General features: G+C 34.3%; 3 protein-coding genes across 4 annotated transcripts; 2 read left to right on the forward strand and 1 right to left on the reverse strand.

The window, feature by feature from the left end:
• Nucleotides 1–120: 120 nt before the first annotated feature.
• On the forward strand, nt 121–4,337 carry LOC140973975 (serine/threonine protein phosphatase 2A 57 kDa regulatory subunit B' beta isoform-like). Its single transcript, XM_073437151.1, has 3 exons — nt 121–420; nt 561–1,870; nt 3,852–4,337. The coding sequence occupies exons 2-3, from the start codon at nt 737–739 to the stop codon at nt 4,155–4,157; spliced, it is 1,440 nt and encodes a 479-aa protein (XP_073293252.1). The 5' UTR covers nt 121–420; nt 561–736; the 3' UTR covers nt 4,158–4,337.
• A 954-nt stretch (nt 4,338–5,291) lies between these two features.
• Nucleotides 5,292–10,449, reverse strand: LOC140973976 (probable pectate lyase 12). Its single transcript, XM_073437152.1, has 5 exons — nt 9,863–10,449; nt 8,473–9,190; nt 8,164–8,355; nt 7,292–7,497; nt 5,292–5,600 (listed from the first exon to the last, which is right to left on the reverse strand). Exons 1-5 carry the CDS (start codon nt 9,997–9,999, stop codon nt 5,390–5,392), a joined length of 1,464 nt encoding a protein of 487 aa, XP_073293253.1. The 5' UTR covers nt 10,000–10,449; the 3' UTR covers nt 5,292–5,389.
• A 2,488-nt stretch (nt 10,450–12,937) lies between these two features.
• LOC140973977 (uncharacterized) lies at nt 12,938–15,927 on the forward strand. 2 transcript variants are annotated; one of them, XM_073437153.1, is made up of 10 exons: nt 12,938–13,202; nt 13,658–13,818; nt 13,905–13,942; nt 14,063–14,171; nt 14,289–14,312; nt 14,426–14,494; nt 14,582–14,623; nt 14,826–14,931; nt 15,018–15,069; nt 15,189–15,927. In XM_073437153.1, exons 1-10 carry the CDS (start codon nt 13,145–13,147, stop codon nt 15,493–15,495), a joined length of 966 nt encoding a protein of 321 aa, XP_073293254.1. In that variant the 5' UTR covers nt 12,938–13,144; the 3' UTR covers nt 15,496–15,927. The 2 variants fall into 2 exon arrangements, with proteins under 2 accessions (XP_073293254.1, XP_073293255.1); XM_073437154.1 differs by having other exon boundaries at nt 12,939–13,202; nt 14,835–14,931.
• Nucleotides 15,928–18,837: the final 2,910 nt, after the last annotated feature.

Raw genomic sequence — 18,837 nt, forward strand, 5'->3', positions numbered from 1 at the left:
ATATATTCGAAACTGCTGATTGTTTCAAAAATTGTCGTAAATATTTTTGAAATATTTCACAGCTCGAAGAACAGTACAAGAGTATCGATTGTAGTGTAACGTACGTTTGGAATTATTATTTTTTCTTCATTGTTGGTTTCAGAAAAATAGTTTCAAAAAATCTTGTCTTAAAAGTTTCATATAATAATAATTTGATTTTTGTCGATTGTTCTGGTATTGTTCTTCCCTCCCTTTTCGGATCTTTCCTTTCCCAAATCGAAACACGCAAAATTCTTTCCCTACTCTCGCTCTCAATCTGTTTCTCTATGATCTGAACGACCATTGTTTCATGGTATAGCACCACGTTTCACATGGCTTAGTTATTTTCTTGGCAAGATTTTTCAGTCTGTTTTCTTGATTTCTTGGCATCCCATTTACAAGGTATCATCTGTTTTCTGATTTCATGTCAATCTGTGTTGTACAATGAATATCTATTTTCTTTATTGGGTGATGGTTATGTTTGATTTTGTGATTTGAATTTAGTTGTATTTTCTCTTTTTTGTTTTCTGTTCTTGTTTCAGGGTGCAGATTTGTTTATATACTGTTTGTATTGGAATTTTGTGGAACAATGAAAGGGAAATGGAGTAAAAGAAAATAATTGGGGAGTGGGAGTAAGGTGTTAGTGTTCCTGACCGTGGTTATAGGGTTCTGTTGTTTTTATGTTTCTGGTTTGTGATCTGGGTGAGAGTGTTTAATAATGTTTAACAAAATTATGAAAAGAGGGCAAAGAAAGCCCTCGAAATCATCGGAAGCAATCGAGGCTCCGATACCAACTGCAACGCCTCCCAATGTGATTGTTAATCACGCATCCCGAACGGCAGTTGCCACAGTGCAGCCTGCGGGTCTTGCCACTGTTCCGCAGAATACTGGGGTAGTTGAGGTCTTGCCGTTGTTGAAGGATGTCCCACTAGCTGAGCGTCATGTGATATTCATCCGAAAAGCTCAAGTCTGTTGTGTTTTCTTTGATTTTTCCGATACGATGAAATCTGCACGTGAGAAGGAGATCAAGAGGCAAACCCTTTCAGAGCTTGTTGACTTAGTGCAATCGGGCTCGTGTAAAATGAATGAGATAATGCAGGAGGAGTTGGTCAAGATGATATCTTTGAATATTTTCCGGAGCTTGCCACCCGCATCACATGAGAATACTGGATCAGAGGGTGGAGATCCGGAGGAGGATGAGATGTTCATGGATCCTACCTGGCCTCACTTGCAACTTGTTTATGAGTTACTTTTGCGATACATTGTGTCATCTGATATGGACACTAAAGTTGCCAAGAGGTATCTTGATCACTCATTTGTCTTGAAATTACTTGATTTGTTTGACTCCGAGGACCTGAGGGAGAGAGAGTATTTGAAGACTATTCTTCACCGGATATATGGGAAATTCATGGTTCATAGACCCTTTATAAGGAATGCAATAAACAACATCTTTTACAGGTTTATATTTGAGACAGAGAGGTTCAGTGGGACTGGTGAGCTATTGGAGATTTTTGGAAGTATAATAAATGGTTTTGCGTTGCCAATGAAAGAAGAACATAAGTTATTTCTTGTACGTGCACTTATTCCTTTGCACAAGCCAAAATGTGTTTCAACATACCATCAGCATTTGTCCTATTGTTTAACACAATTTGTCGAGAAAGACTACAGGTTGGCCGATACTGTCATTAAGGGGGTGCTGAAGTATTGGCCAATCACAAATTGTGGAAAGGAGGTTCTCTTCCTTGGAGAACTAGAAGAGATATTGGAGGTCACACAACCTGCGGAGTTCCAACGTTGTATGGTTCCTCTGTTTAGGCAAATTGGTCGTAGTCTCCGGAATTCACATTTCCAGGTATGAGAAATTGTTCTTTGTCACATTTCACTATGTTAGTGTATTTGTGTTTCATTAAGCACAAAGAACTCCACTATGCTTGTCTTACAGGAGTAGCACTCTTTCTGTATACATTAGTTCTATGAAAAAAATTCACTTCAGATTCAGAAAATTTGACTCATGCTATTATCTGCGGATATTGTATACAATAGACTTGATAGAGTACAAGCACTGGCTATGTGATATATTTTAGACACAAAGAATGAGTTCTGATCGACTTAGAGAAGCTAAATTTACTGTATCTGTTAAGAATTTAGTGTATTCCTTTTCCTTGTATTTTTTAGTTATGTGTGTATTAGCTAATTTGTATTGGAGAAGTGTTTTTGTCAACAAGCAACATGAACCTTCATATTTTTTTAGACATTTTGAGTGAACATATTTATCATGCTTAATCCATGCCTTAGTTTTCCTAGTTTAGGAAAGGAAAACAAGTTCCAGCACCTTTCCGTTGATTTAGGCCAAAACGAGATTAAATCTGGGTGATACATATTTGGAATCTTTGCTTAAATAGTTGATGAAAAACATAATGGTGATAAACTTAATATGTTGTTTGCCTTTATGATCTGGAATATATCACATCACTGGCATATTTTTTACTTCAATTTTCAGAAATTTCTTATTATTGGATTATAAGTTGGGTTTATAATGGTTGACACAAACATGTACACTCATACACATGTATGTAAAAAACTAGATATACATGTGAACTTGTATATTTATATTTTAAAATATATAAAATATTTGAATTCTCTTATAAGGCATTTTAATTGTTTTAGACTTTTTGGTATCTATATCTGTATCATGATGTATTGAAATCCCTGCATCATATCTGTCCATCATAGTTGTTTTGTTTTCATGATATACCCCAGTTAAATAGAAGGAAAGTGGTCTACGCGATGGGTAGATTGGGACAATTTTCCTTCTCTATGACTTCATAAATGTTTTGGAAGTCAATCTTTGCATTTAAAACCTATGATCACTTTTATTTCTTTGATTTGCATAAGAGCATTTGACTTTTATTAATAAAATCTGCCAGTGAACTGTCTATCTTACATTTGGATTCGACTGGATTTCGATTGTTTCTTTGTTTTCTTTTCATTTAGCTTCTTTATCATATCCATGAGTGGGCTGCTCAGAGTGCTCCAAAAGTTTTCCGGAGCATCTTTTTTTGTATATTTTTAGGCTGATATGAAGCCTGAAATGATTTACTGAATTAGGGAAGATAACTTCAAACATACTTAGATTGAAATAAGGATTGAAAAAGGGAAGGATAAAAGTCTTAAAGTTTATGGTTCTAAGTTGCCGTTCTGGACTTTGGAGGCACATTTTGACTGGAAAATTTTGCAATGTATGTCAGTTTTTGAGCAAGATGCTTTGTGTTGTGATTGGTTCCTGATAGATTAGTCCTCTTGCCTTCATAGATTTCCCACTGAACACTAGAGATTAACGCTTTGGCACTCTTGGTGCAAAAGAATTGCTTAAGTGCAGTTCGTGCACCGCTTTTGTGGCAGATTTTGGTTTTTTGATTTCTCAAAATATATGGAAACAAGAATGGTGAGTGAAACTTTCATACTGATTTGTTTTCCATTTATACAACCATTTGTGCAAACACCTGCAACTTTGGAATAATATAATCACTCGTACAACTTGTCTATGTTTAAAACTTCTACTTCAGCAAAACACTTTCAATCAAGTGATATCTCCAAGTACATTAGTGCATATTTTATTTCGCTCATCTGTGTGCATATATGATATAACAAACTGCATTTAGTTATCGTGTCGGTGTATCTTTTTATGTTTTGTCAAATATAAGTTTGTGTTCGTGAAGATTGTGAAGTTGCTATCTATACCGCACTTGTTTGGCCATGAACTCGCTCTTACAAATGCATTTCCGCCATCATGATTATCTATTGCTACTCAAATTTTCGTCGTTCGTCCACAGGTAGCAGAACGTGCTCTTTTTTGGTGGAACAACGAGCATATAGTAGGCTTGATTGCAGATAATCGACATTTTATTTTACCAATCATATTTGATGCATTAGAACATAATATACATAGCCACTGGAACCAGGCAATAAATGGCTTGAGCTACAATGTTCGTAGAATGTTCCTGGAAATGGACAGCAAGCTGTTTGAAGAGTGTCAGAGACGGCACGAGGAAAAGGAAGCCATGGCCGGAGGACTGGAAGAGCAACGCTTGCTAACTTGGAAGAGACTAGAAGAAGTTGCTGATCAAGCTAATGGTTGAGAAAACATTGTCTTTTTTTACTCATCTGTATGTGGATTTTGAATCCTACAGTGACAGAACTTCTGGAGTTGGCAAATCTATGTAGATTAGAACCAAATGGTTCAAGAAAATATATGAAGAATTTCTACTATCTTGTTTGCCTGTTTTATCATCGCTCAAATGGGTATCAAATGGCACCAAAAATTTAGAGGTGTCTCTGTAATTATTCCAAACTTCACGTGGTGTCTGAAAAGCTTGAAACAAAAGGAGAACAAATATGGCTGTCGACGAATCTAAGATTCGACATTTTTATATAATTTTATGTTGTTTAAAACAAATTTTATAATAATTAGAATAAAAAAATAAAAAAAAATATGTTATCCTTATCTCATATTTCATCCCCAGCTAAATGATAATATGTTAATTTTAAAATACAGTGCGCAATTTTAAAATTTAGAAATTATTGTATGTATAGCTGAACAAAATTAAATTATAATTTATTGGGAAAAAAAGCAAAACAATTCATATGTGAATGTTCAAAGAAAAGCAAAATGTTGATTTTAGTCTGGTATGTATTGATGCATGACGTTTTTAGTATATATGTTTTGATAAATTAATTATTGTCTTATAACTATTTATTTTTTTAATCAATTTTAGTCTTTTTAGTCAAAATCATGTAACTAAAAGACTAATATATTTGTTAAAATTTATTTATAACTACGTTATCAAACATACACCAATAGGTATATTACTAAAATTGACATTTTGCTGCAAATAAATTAGACATTATTAAACAATATTTAAACAATAAAATAAAGAGTTAGTTTAATCAAATTATTTAATTAATTTAATAAAAACTTGAAATAAATTAGTGTTTTTGAAAGTAAAATATAACTTTTTTGGAGGAAAAATAATACATTTTAGCATTTTGGGCCATCTGGAATTAAAAATTGTGGAACATCTTTTAAAATAATTTGTAAATTAATAAGTTTTTTAATGTAAAAACTTTGGCAATTGATTTTTATATATATTTTTCATCCATTTATCATAGGTGGTATAAATTTTAAATTATTCTAACTTGCTGCCCCAGAATCAAAACTCTTGATCTATGGAGGAACAATGTCACGTGTATTTTTCAAAAATTATATATATATATTCACAAATATGATGGGCATTTCATTGATTGGGAATAGAAAAAATTTCCCCCGTCGTTAATATATTTAATTGCAGTTCGAGTCAAATTTGTCCAGTAGCTATAGAAGTAAAGACAGTAGGCTACCATAGTTGGTGTTGGTTACATACAAAATCAGAATAAATTGAAGAGACAGAAACAATGCACCGGTCGGAGATGTTAGTGTTGTGGCGGAACCGCCCGCAAAATTCATTCCGAAGTAATCACCACCACCCGTGCCGCCTCCTCCGGTGGTGGCCCCTCCGCCGTATGATATGCTCACAGCATTGTCCCTAGTTCATAACAAGCACAAAGCCATTGGAATCACTAATTTCACAATATATATATATATATATATACGACGGGTCATGCACAGTGGCGGAGCCACATGCATATATACTCAGGCTTTAGCCCGAGTAGTCCAATTTTTTTTAAAAAAAATTTATATGTAAATTTTGTATAATTTTGAAAAATATGATATTAGCCCGTGTAATCAATTTAAAATATTAAAAGATTTTAGAGTTTAAAATTCTAGCTCGAGCAGAGCCATATTTCTGCCTTCGTCACAGGTCATGTAATATAGATAATGTTCTTTAATTTTGCACAAAAATATATGAACATGAGAGTGAAAGAAAGACAAAAATAAGGATTGAAGCCACATGCATTTTCGTATTGAATGAACACCCCTCATATTTTAATGGAAATTCATGTCATATTCCAAGGATCCGACGGCTAAAATTTCGTCATATCATACAAGGAGAGAAACTCTCCAGTTGCTAATACAAAAAATTCCCAATTATATATCCTACACACATCTGATCCAACGGTCAAATATCTGAGGGCCACAAGGAACATGCATGTAGCAAGTTGCCCAGTGGGCCCAAACTATATAGGTCTTTTTAATGGGCCCCACCACACAATTTTCAAAGCAAATGGGCCCACACCTATGGGCTGGAAAGCACACATCAGAGAATAAAAGTATCCACAAAATGTCACATACACTGGCAGGCAAAGAGCTTCTTTCCATATCTATCTGTTTATTTTATTTTAATTATATATATATATATATATATATATATTAATGATATTTATAACAAAATAAACATTAATTTCACAAAAGAGGAAGAAAAACATCGAGCGGCAGTAAACATGATGATCATTACATTATTGGATTTCCCTTGTAACACACAATGCTTAGCACACCTTGATCCTTTACGGGGCTTATGGAACACGCTTTACGCTCAAGGAGCTTGTCTAGCGCAAAGCACGCTATACGCCAAGGCACTTTTCTTCGCGCCTTGAGCATTGCCTTTACGGGTGAAATGAGCAGCAAAGGTAGTGGTAAGACCGGTATAGAGGGCTTAAAGCGTGCGGTGGTTAAATTCTATAGCCAAGTCCCAAGTTCAGAATCAAATCAATTACTATGTATGCCACACTTATCATTCTATGAAGGTGGGAAAAGTAAAACCTTTAGGAGCCATCTTCAATTAAGTGGAAGACAGAGGGTACTTGACACAAAAAGTGAAAAAGGAAAACTGTAAAAGATCCAAATGGACCAAATAAAATCCTAGCCAGTGGTTTGATCTCAGGAAAATCTCCGGCAATGGAGTGAGAAGACGATAAAACCCTTGATTCACGAGGTATAAAATCGCGATTGTTTTCGGTTTTAGTACTCGTAGCAACTATATAGCAAAGATGTTGAGGGTAGAAAAGGTCACCAGCTATAGAATATTGTGAGGCATGTTGTTATCCGTTGTGTCGTCAGATTGTTCTTTTAAACAAAAAAATTCTTCAAGTTCAATGTGGAATACACCTAAACCAGCAAGTTTCATCACTTTATTTAAATTTCTAGGCCACCCTTGCCGAAAATCGATCCTTGTGTTCTTATGTTTTATCGTCATATCTAGATATCAAGGGATACTTGATGATAATTGTTAAAAAAAACATGTATCAAAGGCAAGAAACTATAATACAGGCTGCATACCTGGGGCCACCAAGAACACCAGCATTCATGGTGAGTCTATCGATGAGGGACACAGATTTGGGCTCAACACTAGAGGCCTTGGCATATTGCATACTCAGCCCTCCGCCCGATGGCACAAAGAATGCACCATTTACCATTATGTCCCCGTCTGTCCTCCAGTTCCAGTCGGACCAGTCTCCCTCGTTCGTGTCCACGCGTTTTGTAACCTATTCACATGTAGTTCCACATTCATTATCAAGGTTACAAACACTTTTAAAGGAAATAATGCATTATACTTGAGATATCATAAATATGATGCAACATCCAAAGAGTCTGCTAGTTTATGATAAAACAAAAAAGGTCAAATTCATGTACAATCCGACGAACAAAATAATTGTTCATGTAGAAATATTGCTAATGAAATCAAGATTTCATTGATCATATGGCAGAACATGAAAGGAACAAAATCATGTCCCAAGAATTCAGATTGTCATAAACAACCATTATTTACCACTTCAACACAACATTAGTATAATAATTAGGAAAAAGAAAAATGAAATATCACTTCTTTCTTGAGCCTGAAATTAAAGCACAAGGAAAACCATGCCTATCATGTTAAGTTGTTTAATTCAAAGTATCAAACGTCAGATTAACATTCAACTTGGAAAAGTTTCTTTATGAAAAGACATTATTTCCACATCAATACAACTTTTGTAATCACATAGGTCAATGCAAGAGATGTATCTCTTTTAACCGTCCCGAGTAAACATATGGATGACAGTTCAAATATTTGGTGATTAATACTGTACCGCATCGAGCACACGCCGACTTGTATTTTATCAAGATACACATGGTAAATATCCAGTCAGTCGTATAAATTATTTAACAAATACCTCTTTAGCACTAGGATCTGTCGGTGCAGTATAACGATTGCCCTGACTATTAATAGTGGGATTACCACTTCCACCTATTGCATACATTTCCCATTGCGTAAAATCGTTGTTCACCACATGTATGTAGCCTCTCCTACACCTGGGCATCCTCTGCACAAGCCCCTCTCCAAAGTGATTAAAAGCTATTGTCACCTATTTAATCCGAAACAAGACAACTAATATTAGTAGTATGAATATAATCACTCAAAACTCAAAGAAGCCATGAATCTATGTTTCGTGACGACTCAAATGTAAAATCAAAAATCAGACCTGCATCCCGGAGTCTGGCAAGAACTTATCGTCGTGTCCTAACAACATAACCTCATCATGGTGAGAAAAATAGTTATTAGAAATGGTAATAGCAGTTGACCCCATAATGGCATCCACCAACCCATCTGTACAATGTGACAAAGCACAGTGATCAATCCAGATATTTCTGGACCCAAAGATCGAGATCCCATCGCCATCAGATTTTCCCCTCCACCCAATGTGAGTAGGACTCGACCGAATATTAGTATTCCCTGATGGCATGCAATTGTAAACATGCACATTGTGGATGATCACATTACTAACATACTGCAATGTAATACATCCATTGCCCGTGATTTGCACATTGGCACCACGCCCATCTATCGTTTTATAGCTATTGAACATCAACTCGTGTTTAAGCTTGATAACCATGTTTGATTGGAAGACTATCCACAAGGGTTCATCTTGGATTACAGCGTGACGTAATGTGCCAGGGGTAGGGTTCACTGTGTCGTGATCTGAGGAATCGGTAACAACATAAAAGCGGCCGCCTTTGCCACCCATTGCCGACTGTCCAAATCCTATACCACAGTCGGCTAGTCGCTGGCGATTGGTTGACCAGTTTGAGTCGCACTTCCAGCAGTCATCGATGGGGTTCCCTGTCAGACATTGAGACTGATCATGGATTATTGGTGTTGAAAGCAGTATACTCCTTCTTGATATGGATTCATTTACTTTCCTATATGAGTATCACATTATTTCAGAAAACGTAGCAAACAACCGAGAGTACAAAATAATTCCAAAAGTAAATGAACAAAGCAGTAAAAGTAAATGAACGAAGCAGTAAATTAGAAAACAGACAGAAGAAATATTAAAACAGCAATTTCCAGTTTCAAAAAAAAAGTGATTGCTAGATCAACATACAATGATTACGCTGTTAAAGGGGGTAATATGCCGGCGGAAAACACCACAACATAACAGGGGAGAAATAATAAAACATGGCAATACTAGAAATAGTTCACAGATCTTGAAATGCAAAAATAAATTAAAATCCATTTAACTATCACATAATATGATCCAAAAACCTGGTAAAAAGAAAAATGTAGTAGAACAACAAAATAACCAGATAAATAATTAAGAAGTCCTGTAAATAGATGTGCTCAAACCACACGATGCAGGAGCTCAACAAAGATCCAGACTGTTTAGAAGAAAAATTACAACAAAAGAACAAAACCCAGCTTCCTAAATCTCCAAGAGAGTAAAACCTAGTAAATCCTCAAACATTCTACCTAGACAACAATGAAACTGCTCCGACAAGTAAAGCCCACAAGATTAAAAGCTTGATAAGCAAAATGCAACTGAAAAATGTACAAAAATTATACTTATTCATGTTTCAATATCTTATAAGTACCTCTGCGTCTCTTGAACAACAGCATCTGGGTTGGGGTGTTGATGAGCGACGGTCAGATTCAAGAATCCAGCAGCGGAAATTGAGGAACAAATGTAGGCTAAGAGAAAAAACAAGATAATGGGATTTCGAAAAAGCATCTTTAAAATCAGAAAAATCACAATGCCGGAGGCAGAGCAAAAGATTTTCTTTTGTTTGCACTCCGTTTCTGAAACAAGTCTCGTTTCTTGGAATCGGAATCCGGGAAATGCGAAGCTTACGCAGAGTAATCACTACAAATCCTACAAAGATTGCAGATGCGTAATCGTATTCACCTGGGATTACTTTAATAATTGTTTCTTGATTAATTTCACCATGAAAGAAACAAAAGATTTGAGTGGGAGTGATGGAGAGAGAGAGAGAAAGTCTCAGTCCGCTGGCTGCAGCTCTCTGAAGCTCTGTTCACATTCCCAACTTGCTGACTAAATAGGTGTAAATCACTGTATAAAAAACTACCCAAAAAAGGTGAGATCATGAAGAAATATTTTAAAAAGAAGTGCCAATCCAGCAAAGTTTTATTTTTTAAAACTTTTGGGCATTGATTATTCAATAATTTTTTGTAGGAACTTTTGGGTTAGATTTTGGGTTCATACCGATGATTATTAAGAAATTAGTGGGCAAAAGAAAGGCTCCGTCTGCGGTTCCTTTTGAACTTTTGTGGACAATTAATGACATCATCTCCATTAAATTTTTGTTTGTTCTTTATTTATATGTTATAAAATTGACAAATCGTTTGTTGAATGTTTGAAATAGAATATTAAGCGAGAAGTCAACATTTTTGTTTCATTTCGTGTTTGATTCAAAAGTTTTTATAATAATTGGAGCTAAAAAATAGTTATATTATATTTATCTTTTATTTTATCATCCCGTCATTCATCATCTCTTGTCACGAGTCAAATGAATAAACACTAAACATGCAAAATGTTTTACAAACCAATGTACAAATGATCTTATCAACAACAAAAAAACCGCAAACATGTGTTAGACTAAAATAGTGTTACATAACATCAAACAAGTCTCGTTGCGGCTCTATTCCAACCATGAATTTTAAATTGGAAACATCATCAAATATCATTTTGAATTTTGATTAAAATAAATTGGAACCTATTTTCTTTACTAGAAGCAAGAAATTAGGATCTTAAACGAAATTATAGTAACAACTTTAATTGTAAGCCGAATAGCAAAAGTTACTCTTGTGGAATGCGAAGAGTAGACTTGCAATAGTGGCAAGAAGCTCACCATGTCTGAAGCTCACCATGTCTTTGAACCATCATCCTACACTAATTTAATCATGGTATAAATTCTAGGCAAAAATTTGTCNTGTAGGCTAAGAGAAAAAACAAGATAATGGGATTTCGAAAAAGCATCTTTAAAATCAGAAAAATCACAATGCCGGAGGCAGAGCAAAAGATTTTCTTTTGTTTGCACTCCGTTTCTGAAACAAGTCTCGTTTCTTGGAATCGGAATCCGGGAAATGCGAAGCTTACGCAGAGTAATCACTACAAATCCTACAAAGATTGCAGATGCGTAATCGTATTCACCTGGGATTACTTTAATAATTGTTTCTTGATTAATTTCACCATGAAAGAAACAAAAGATTTGAGTGGGAGTGATGGAGAGAGAGAGAGAAAGTCTCAGTCCGCTGGCTGCAGCTCTCTGAAGCTCTGTTCACATTCCCAACTTGCTGACTAAATAGGTGTAAATCACTGTATAAAAAACTACCCAAAAAAGGTGAGATCATGAAGAAATATTTTAAAAAGAAGTGCCAATCCAGCAAAGTTTTATTTTTTAAAACTTTTGGGCATTGATTATTCAATAATTTTTTGTAGGAACTTTTGGGTTAGATTTTGGGTTCATACCGATGATTATTAAGAAATTAGTGGGCAAAAGAAAGGCTCCGTCTGCGGTTCCTTTTGAACTTTTGTGGACAATTAATGACATCATCTCCATTAAATTTTTGTTTGTTCTTTATTTATATGTTATAAAATTGACAAATCGTTTGTTGAATGTTTGAAATAGAATATTAAGCGAGAAGTCAACATTTTTGTTTCATTTCGTGTTTGATTCAAAAGTTTTTATAATAATTGGAGCTAAAAAATAGTTATATTATATTTATCTTTTATTTTATCATCCCGTCATTCATCATCTCTTGTCACGAGTCAAATGAATAAACACTAAACATGCAAAATGTTTTACAAACCAATGTACAAATGATCTTATCAACAACAAAAAAACCGCAAACATGTGTTAGACTAAAATAGTGTTACATAACATCAAACAAGTCTCGTTGCGGCTCTATTCCAACCATGAATTTTAAATTGGAAACATCATCAAATATCATTTTGAATTTTGATTAAAATAAATTGGAACCTATTTTCTTTACTAGAAGCAAGAAATTAGGATCTTAAACGAAATTATAGTAACAACTTTAATTGTAAGCCGAATAGCAAAAGTTACTCTTGTGGAATGCGAAGAGTAGACTTGCAATAGTGGCAAGAAGCTCACCATGTCTGAAGCTCACCATGTCTTTGAACCATCATCCTACACTAATTTAATCATGGTATAAATTCTAGGCAAAAATTTGTCTGAGACGGTCTCACGAGTCGTATTTTGTGAGACATATCTCTTATTTGGGTCATCCATGAAAAAATATTACTTTTTATACTAAGAGTATTACTTTTTATTGTGAATATCAGTAGGATTGACCCGTCTCACAGATAAAGAATCGTGAGACCATCTCACAATAGACATACTCAAAATTCTATAGCACAAGATTCATCAACCGTGATATTAAGTTCTTTTCTTTGGAAACCAATCTAAATAAATTATTAATTTCATTAAATTTCTTTTTTTCGATCGGTTAAGTTTAACAAATAAAATTCGAAATTAAATCATATAAATTCGGATTTAACATTTATATTCAAATTAAAATTATATTTTGATTGAGTTCAATTTTCGATTTAAATTTACGATTTTTTCGATTTTGTCCAAAAGTTTAATCATCCATTATAAACAGATAATCTTGAGAAGATGTTTTTGAAAATAAGCAGACAGAACCATATTTGTTGCCTCCCAACTTCAAATGTTTTAACGAGTCCAATTTTCAAAACTTCTCTTCTCATTCGAGGCGAACACTCGAAACACGCACTGATACACACACTTGCAGAGGAATGGCTATACAATCGGCCACGAAGAGAGAAATTTAGAAGATCAAAGCATCAGTCGAGAGATTGGGAACCCTCGGAGATGTCGAATTCGGACAGTTTTCTCATCCTCGAGACAGAGAAAGCTGGGAACATCGGAGGTTAATGTTTGAATCTAGTTTCGATGTTTATAGTCTGCTAGGGCTATTGGATGACATTATTGCGGTGAATTTGGAAATTTTTTTATTGTCCATCTTGTCGCCCTTCAGTTGTTCGGGTTTATTTATCACGGGCATTCGTGTAAAGTGTATATGTAGCTTAAAAATGCTTTTTTGTTCTTGAGGGTTCACTGGCTACATATTTTTGCAAAGCAGATTAATCGCTTTATACAGATTGGGGGTGTAGGGATTACGATTTCGACAGAATGTGGGGTTAATTGTTTCGAGGAATTTGATAGCTAGAACTATACGATATTTGATAACTTTACACAGTTCAACATTGTCCCTTCTTTTATTTAAGTTATTTGGTGGCATTGGGACTTGTTCATTAGAGATCGTCTGCTGAATTGATTTTTTGGGGTAGATTTATCAAATCTAAAAGATTGGTTAATGTCCAGATAAAATTGTGAACGCAACAAAGCCATGTCCTGGAAGCATGGCACAGAGGCAGCTGGGAGACATTAGCAACTTGCCTCGAAAGCCTCGGCCAAAAGTTCAAGCTGAGAAGCCGCAGCCTGTGCAAACAACCACTAACAAACATATTGACCAGCTCCAGAAGGTTTAATTGTGCTGTTTACGAGTTAAATTATTTCAAGATTGGTGGAGTTTGTCTGTCTATAATTTACATTTATTTCTATGATTCAGGAAAACCTGGCTTTAAAGAAGATGCTGGTGCAGAGAAAGTATTTCTTCTTGGACCTGCTTACGATTGTCATTTCTTTTTGTTAGAAACTTATCTTTTCTGTGAATTAGCTTCTAATCGCATTATACTTATGGGATACCTTTATATTGTCATGTGCCAGCGAAATCATTGAAAAGAGTGGAATTGATTTGAAGATGTTGAGAGCGAATGTGCTAAAATTGCAGGAACAGAATCATCAGCTAGCTTTTTCAAACTCACAATTTCTCGCGGTCTGTTATTATTATTATTATTATTTTTATTTTATCATGTGAATTTATATTTATTGATTTTCTGAAAATTTGATTCCAAATTGTGTTGAAGTATATTACTTCTATTAAATTTTTCAGGAGTTAAATTCAGGGAAAGATCGGGTACGTGCAATATCTTGAATGAATATTGCCTCTCAATGTCTATGATTTGACTCCATATGTTATCTGCATGGAACTAAAACTTTATGTGTTTATTGATATCTCCGTTGTTTCAGTTGAAAGCATTACAGCATGAGCTTGGATGCAAAAATGGTTTGTTTAAAGCTCTAAAACTGAAACTTGAGGTCAGTGTGTCTAAAGTCATAGCAGCCTGCTGCTAGCAAAACTGTCGTAGTATATCATCTTTAACCAGTTAGTCTGCTGTTACTCAGGAAGAAAAAAGAACAAATAGATGCCAAAATGCTGACCCCGAGGTATGCAAAATGCAATTTGAATTATTTATTTGTATTTTCCACCCGTGATACTTATTGATACGTGCATATTTGATGTAGCTATACATTGTTTTTTTTTAATATGCAAACCTGTGCATACATCTGGTATTTCTATGTATCGCCGTCACCTACATCTTTATTTTTTATTTTTTATGATACATGCAGTAAATTTTCTGTTTTTGAGTGCCTTCAGGCGAAATTGAGAAAGTTTCGAGAGGAAGAGGTGTCCTCAAAAGAAGGTGAAGAGCATGAACAACCTCATAGTACCAAAAGGAGATTGCAATCGAACAGTGAGTAACTACCCTGGAAACACCACATTATATATTGAAGAAATCATGGTTTTATACAAATTGTTTTTCCTTTTGGTCGTGCATAGGCTCCGCCTCTTCTGAGGAAGTACAATGTGATGGGAAGGCTGAAAATAAAAGGTTCTTTGTTTCATTAAATTGCTGTCAAATGTGGTTTGTATATTCTATAGAGAAAATTTTGTTTGATTATTTCCCTCTCCTTAACTTTTGGTCCCTTTTGGGTTGGTTTGTTGAGCCAGGACCATTGTGAGGAGGCAATCTACCAGATTCAAAAAGGCAGAATCAAAACCAATTGAGAATTTGAATGATGAAGATAATACCAATTTTTCGAAACTTGCATCGCCTGATAATCAGGATCTAGAGGATGGCCCAATTTTTGTGAACGAATCATTAAAACATGAAGGTAAAGAATGCATTTCCGACCTTCAATATGACTCTCAAGAATTAGAAAGATCAAATCAGTGCAGGCCATCACGCGTAGCAGCCAGAAAGGTTCAATCCTACAAGGAGATTCCATTAAATGTCAAAATGCGCAGACCTGAGTAAAGTCTTATTTCTCTTTCCAACTTTTAGCTAAGAATATTGCATGGCCTCTGGCTAACCTGACAATGCATATCAAATATCTGCCTCCCTGCACTTGCAAAATCCATATTTTCTGGTAGTCGTTTTTTCATCCGAGCTACTGAAATCCTGTGAGATCTGATGACAATCCTTTACTGTGCATTACAAAAAAACATCCTGATAAAATGTTAGGTTAAAGGTGTTAATGTGCTTGTGAGTTTGACTAGGTAGGTTAGTTTGACATGAGAACCAAATTGCATCGATACTTTGTGGGATTTGCAGAATATAATTCTAATCCAGTGGCTGTATACAATGTTCTAAATTTCTAGATGCATGCAATCTTCTTTTCTGCATTACCCTTTGTTGAATTTAAACTTCAGGATGGATTGCAATATGAAAGGTAAGTATCATCATGAATTCTGCCTCCTATTGAGTATTGGTTGGTATCTCCTTTGGCTATGGCATTATAAATCTTCTTCTACTCCTGATGTTATAATTTCTAGATGGCTGTGTAGTAACCGGTCGTCTCCCTTCTTAAGTTTGTTGGACTAGAATAGAGCGGAGTCGAAGATTAGCATTTTTAGAAATCAAGGGTCTGCATTTGGTCGGTTTTGGTTTGATGGAATCGAAATGCAAAAAACCAAGCAAAACATTTCTATTGATCGATCTCATCATAAATGAAAATGGAACGATTCGAATAGATTTTCAACTGTTGTTTCCATCGAAAAACTTACATAAAGGGCTTCCTAAGCTTCTTCTCATTTTAGACGTGCATAATTTCTGGTGTAAGAAGATGATGCAAATGTATCTTTGTTTCATAGATTTGCTATCTGAATACAGCTTACAGATATTTGGATAAATTAATTATTGATATAATAAAATTGATGAAATTAACTAATTAACGATTTCTTCGATTATTTAGATTTTATCAAATTTCTTCACCCACGCATTGAATTCATATTAAACAAGTTTACATTAATACTATCAACTTTAGGACAAGTAAAAGTTTAGAAGAGATGACTTAATGTATTTTAAAGGAGTATGTCTTTTGTGAGACAGATCAACCTTACCGATATTCACTATAAAAAATAATACTTTTAGCATAAAAAGTCATATTTTTTCATGGATAACCCAAATAGGAGATCTGTCTCATAAAATACGATCCATGAGATCGTCTCACATAAGTTTTTGTCATTTTAAAGATACATAACTAATATTACTTTGAAGGAAAACATAAAATTTATTTCTTTTTCAATTTCATAATTAAGTTAAGAAAATAATACATTTATATTATCGTTTATCATCTAACAGTATCTCTTAAAGTCAATTTTGTATTAAAAAAAAATCTAAGAAAGTAAACATTTTCAATTCCATCACGACCTACCAATTGGTCTCCCCCTCCCTAAATAAACAAAATTCCTTTACATGCATTTTGACTATAGTACTTGACGCCATACGCAATTTAAAACTTAATAGAAAATAGCAATACTCATTATTCTCGAAATTTGGACATTTTCCGTGATACCATAAACAATAGGAATCAAAATTGTTTTGGAATCAAAATTATAATTATCCCTTTTATTTAAATCTCAACGTGCATACACAATAACGTGGATCTTGAACTCGAGACCTGTCCTAGTTTTGGGACATATGCACACGTAGACGACACAATCTCAACCACCGTTGTTTTGGACGCGTCTTACGAATTTGAAGTGATCAATCGGTTTTCTACTCTGTCAGACCGAGATCGGCTTGACCCAAAGGTGGTAAACCCAAGTTATTTGGGCGAGTCATAATATTATATATTTCAATAATTTGCTATAAAAATCAAAATATTAATTTAACGATTATTACGGTGTCATAACACACAGGCATATAAAATTTGTAACTTTGCAAAACATTCTTTAGTATACTTTTGAATTTCAATAATATACTATAAAAGTTTTGCAAAATATTCTGTATTACTAAATATTCAATGCGGAATACAATACATATTATTTCAAATTAGAGAAATATTACACTAAAAAATCAAATTAAATAAATTATATGCATCTTGACTATTTTTGAAGTATCCAAATTTAGATAAACATGTGTTAAAGGTTGACACAAAAACTCTTGTAAGACGGTCTTGCAGATCAATTTTGTGGGTCGAATTTCTTATTTGGGTAATCCATGAAAAAGTATTACTTTTTATGCTAAGAGTATTACTTTTTATTGTGAATATCGGTAGGGTTGACCCGTCTCACAGATAAAGATTCGTGAGACCGTCTCACAAGAGACATACTCTAAGGTTGGAGGTGCTTGTTCTCAATATTGAGGTTGTATTATAGTTTCCATAATTCAATTATACCTTGTGCATATTAAATTAGAGTGACCATCAAAGAAAACTTGTCAATTGTCATAGTGATTTTTCTTATTTAATTAGAAAAAAACCAAAGGCTTAAATTAATCATTTTCAGAAATAATTTTTACTTACAGGTTAATTCTTCAAAAACAAAACATATATCAATACTTAAAATTTTTTGTACTTAATTATTATTAATCAAAACTAAATTATACCAATTTGAAAGAACAAGAAAAGGAAGCTAAAATTTAAATTTAAATCGTCTATGATTATAATAATTGTTATTCATTTTTGTCAAAATAAATATGATACACTAAGCATAAGTACTCCAAAGGCGTGCTCTTTGTCCTTCGAAATACACAGCCTCGCTCTGTGCTTCCCAATGGCACACACGGTCGCCGCAAAGGGCTTTAATCGGTAAATTGAATATATCGAATATGAGGTATTTCGGTCCCCACCACAGATGACAGAAGAATTTAGTGTTTGGATAAAAATTCTCGCAGAAACTCCATCTCAGAACTTGGTCCAGGGCGATCGTCTGATTCCCCAGATCGTCGTTTTTTGATTGGCATCGAGCGTACAATGGTGGGGAACCGGGAGGTAGTTTGTTAAGGAGTTCGACGGTGTATCTAGGAGTCCAAAAACATCGTTTTTTCTCTTGAGGAAATGCTAGAGAAGAGTTTGTAATTAAAAAGAGGAAGACAAACACAAATTTCATCATGGTTAGAAATATTAAGTGTTCATATTCGAGGTTCTTTTATATATATATATATATATAGAAATTGTTATTTAAGAATTGTTACATTCAAATTTGGAAAGGTAAATATTACAAAAATATATGTGGAATTCACAAGAATACATTGTATCTAACTTGTATCGAGTAATTAATATTTGACCACATTATAATATCTACTTATATAAGTAATATGCATAATTTATATTTGACCGATACTTGTTTGACCACAAAAATCTTTCATATTGTG

This window comes from Primulina huaijiensis, chromosome 3 (assembly GCF_012295235.1).
Source record: "Primulina huaijiensis isolate GDHJ02 chromosome 3, ASM1229523v2, whole genome shotgun sequence".
Classification (NCBI taxonomy): Eukaryota; Viridiplantae; Streptophyta; class Magnoliopsida; order Lamiales; family Gesneriaceae; genus Primulina; species Primulina huaijiensis.

Excerpts from the sequence above, each read along its gene's own strand:
- LOC140973976 (XM_073437152.1), bottom strand. The coding sequence starts at position 9,999 with ATGCTTTTTCGAAATCCCATTATCTTGTTTTTTCTCTTAGCCTACATT. Across the intron at positions 8,356-8,472 it reads TGCCAGACTCCGGGATGCAG|GTGACAATAGCTTTTAATCA; the intron begins GTCTGATTTTTG and ends CGGATTAAATAG. Across the intron at positions 5,601-7,291 it reads GGTGTTCTTGGTGGCCCCAG|GGACAATGCTGTGAGCATAT; the intron begins GTATGCAGCCTG and ends GTTATGAACTAG.
- LOC140973975 (XM_073437151.1), top strand. The coding sequence starts at position 737 with ATGTTTAACAAAATTATGAAAAGAGGGCAAAGAAAGCCCTCGAAATCA. Across the intron at positions 1,871-3,851 it reads TCCGGAATTCACATTTCCAG|GTAGCAGAACGTGCTCTTTT; the intron begins GTATGAGAAATT and ends GTTCGTCCACAG.
- LOC140973977 (XM_073437153.1), top strand. The coding sequence starts at position 13,145 with ATGTCGAATTCGGACAGTTTTCTCATCCTCGAGACAGAGAAAGCTGGG. Across the intron at positions 14,313-14,425 it reads TAAATTCAGGGAAAGATCGG|TTGAAAGCATTACAGCATGA; the intron begins GTACGTGCAATA and ends CCGTTGTTTCAG. Across the intron at positions 14,624-14,825 it reads GCCAAAATGCTGACCCCGAG|TGCCTTCAGGCGAAATTGAG; the intron begins GTATGCAAAATG and ends TCTGTTTTTGAG.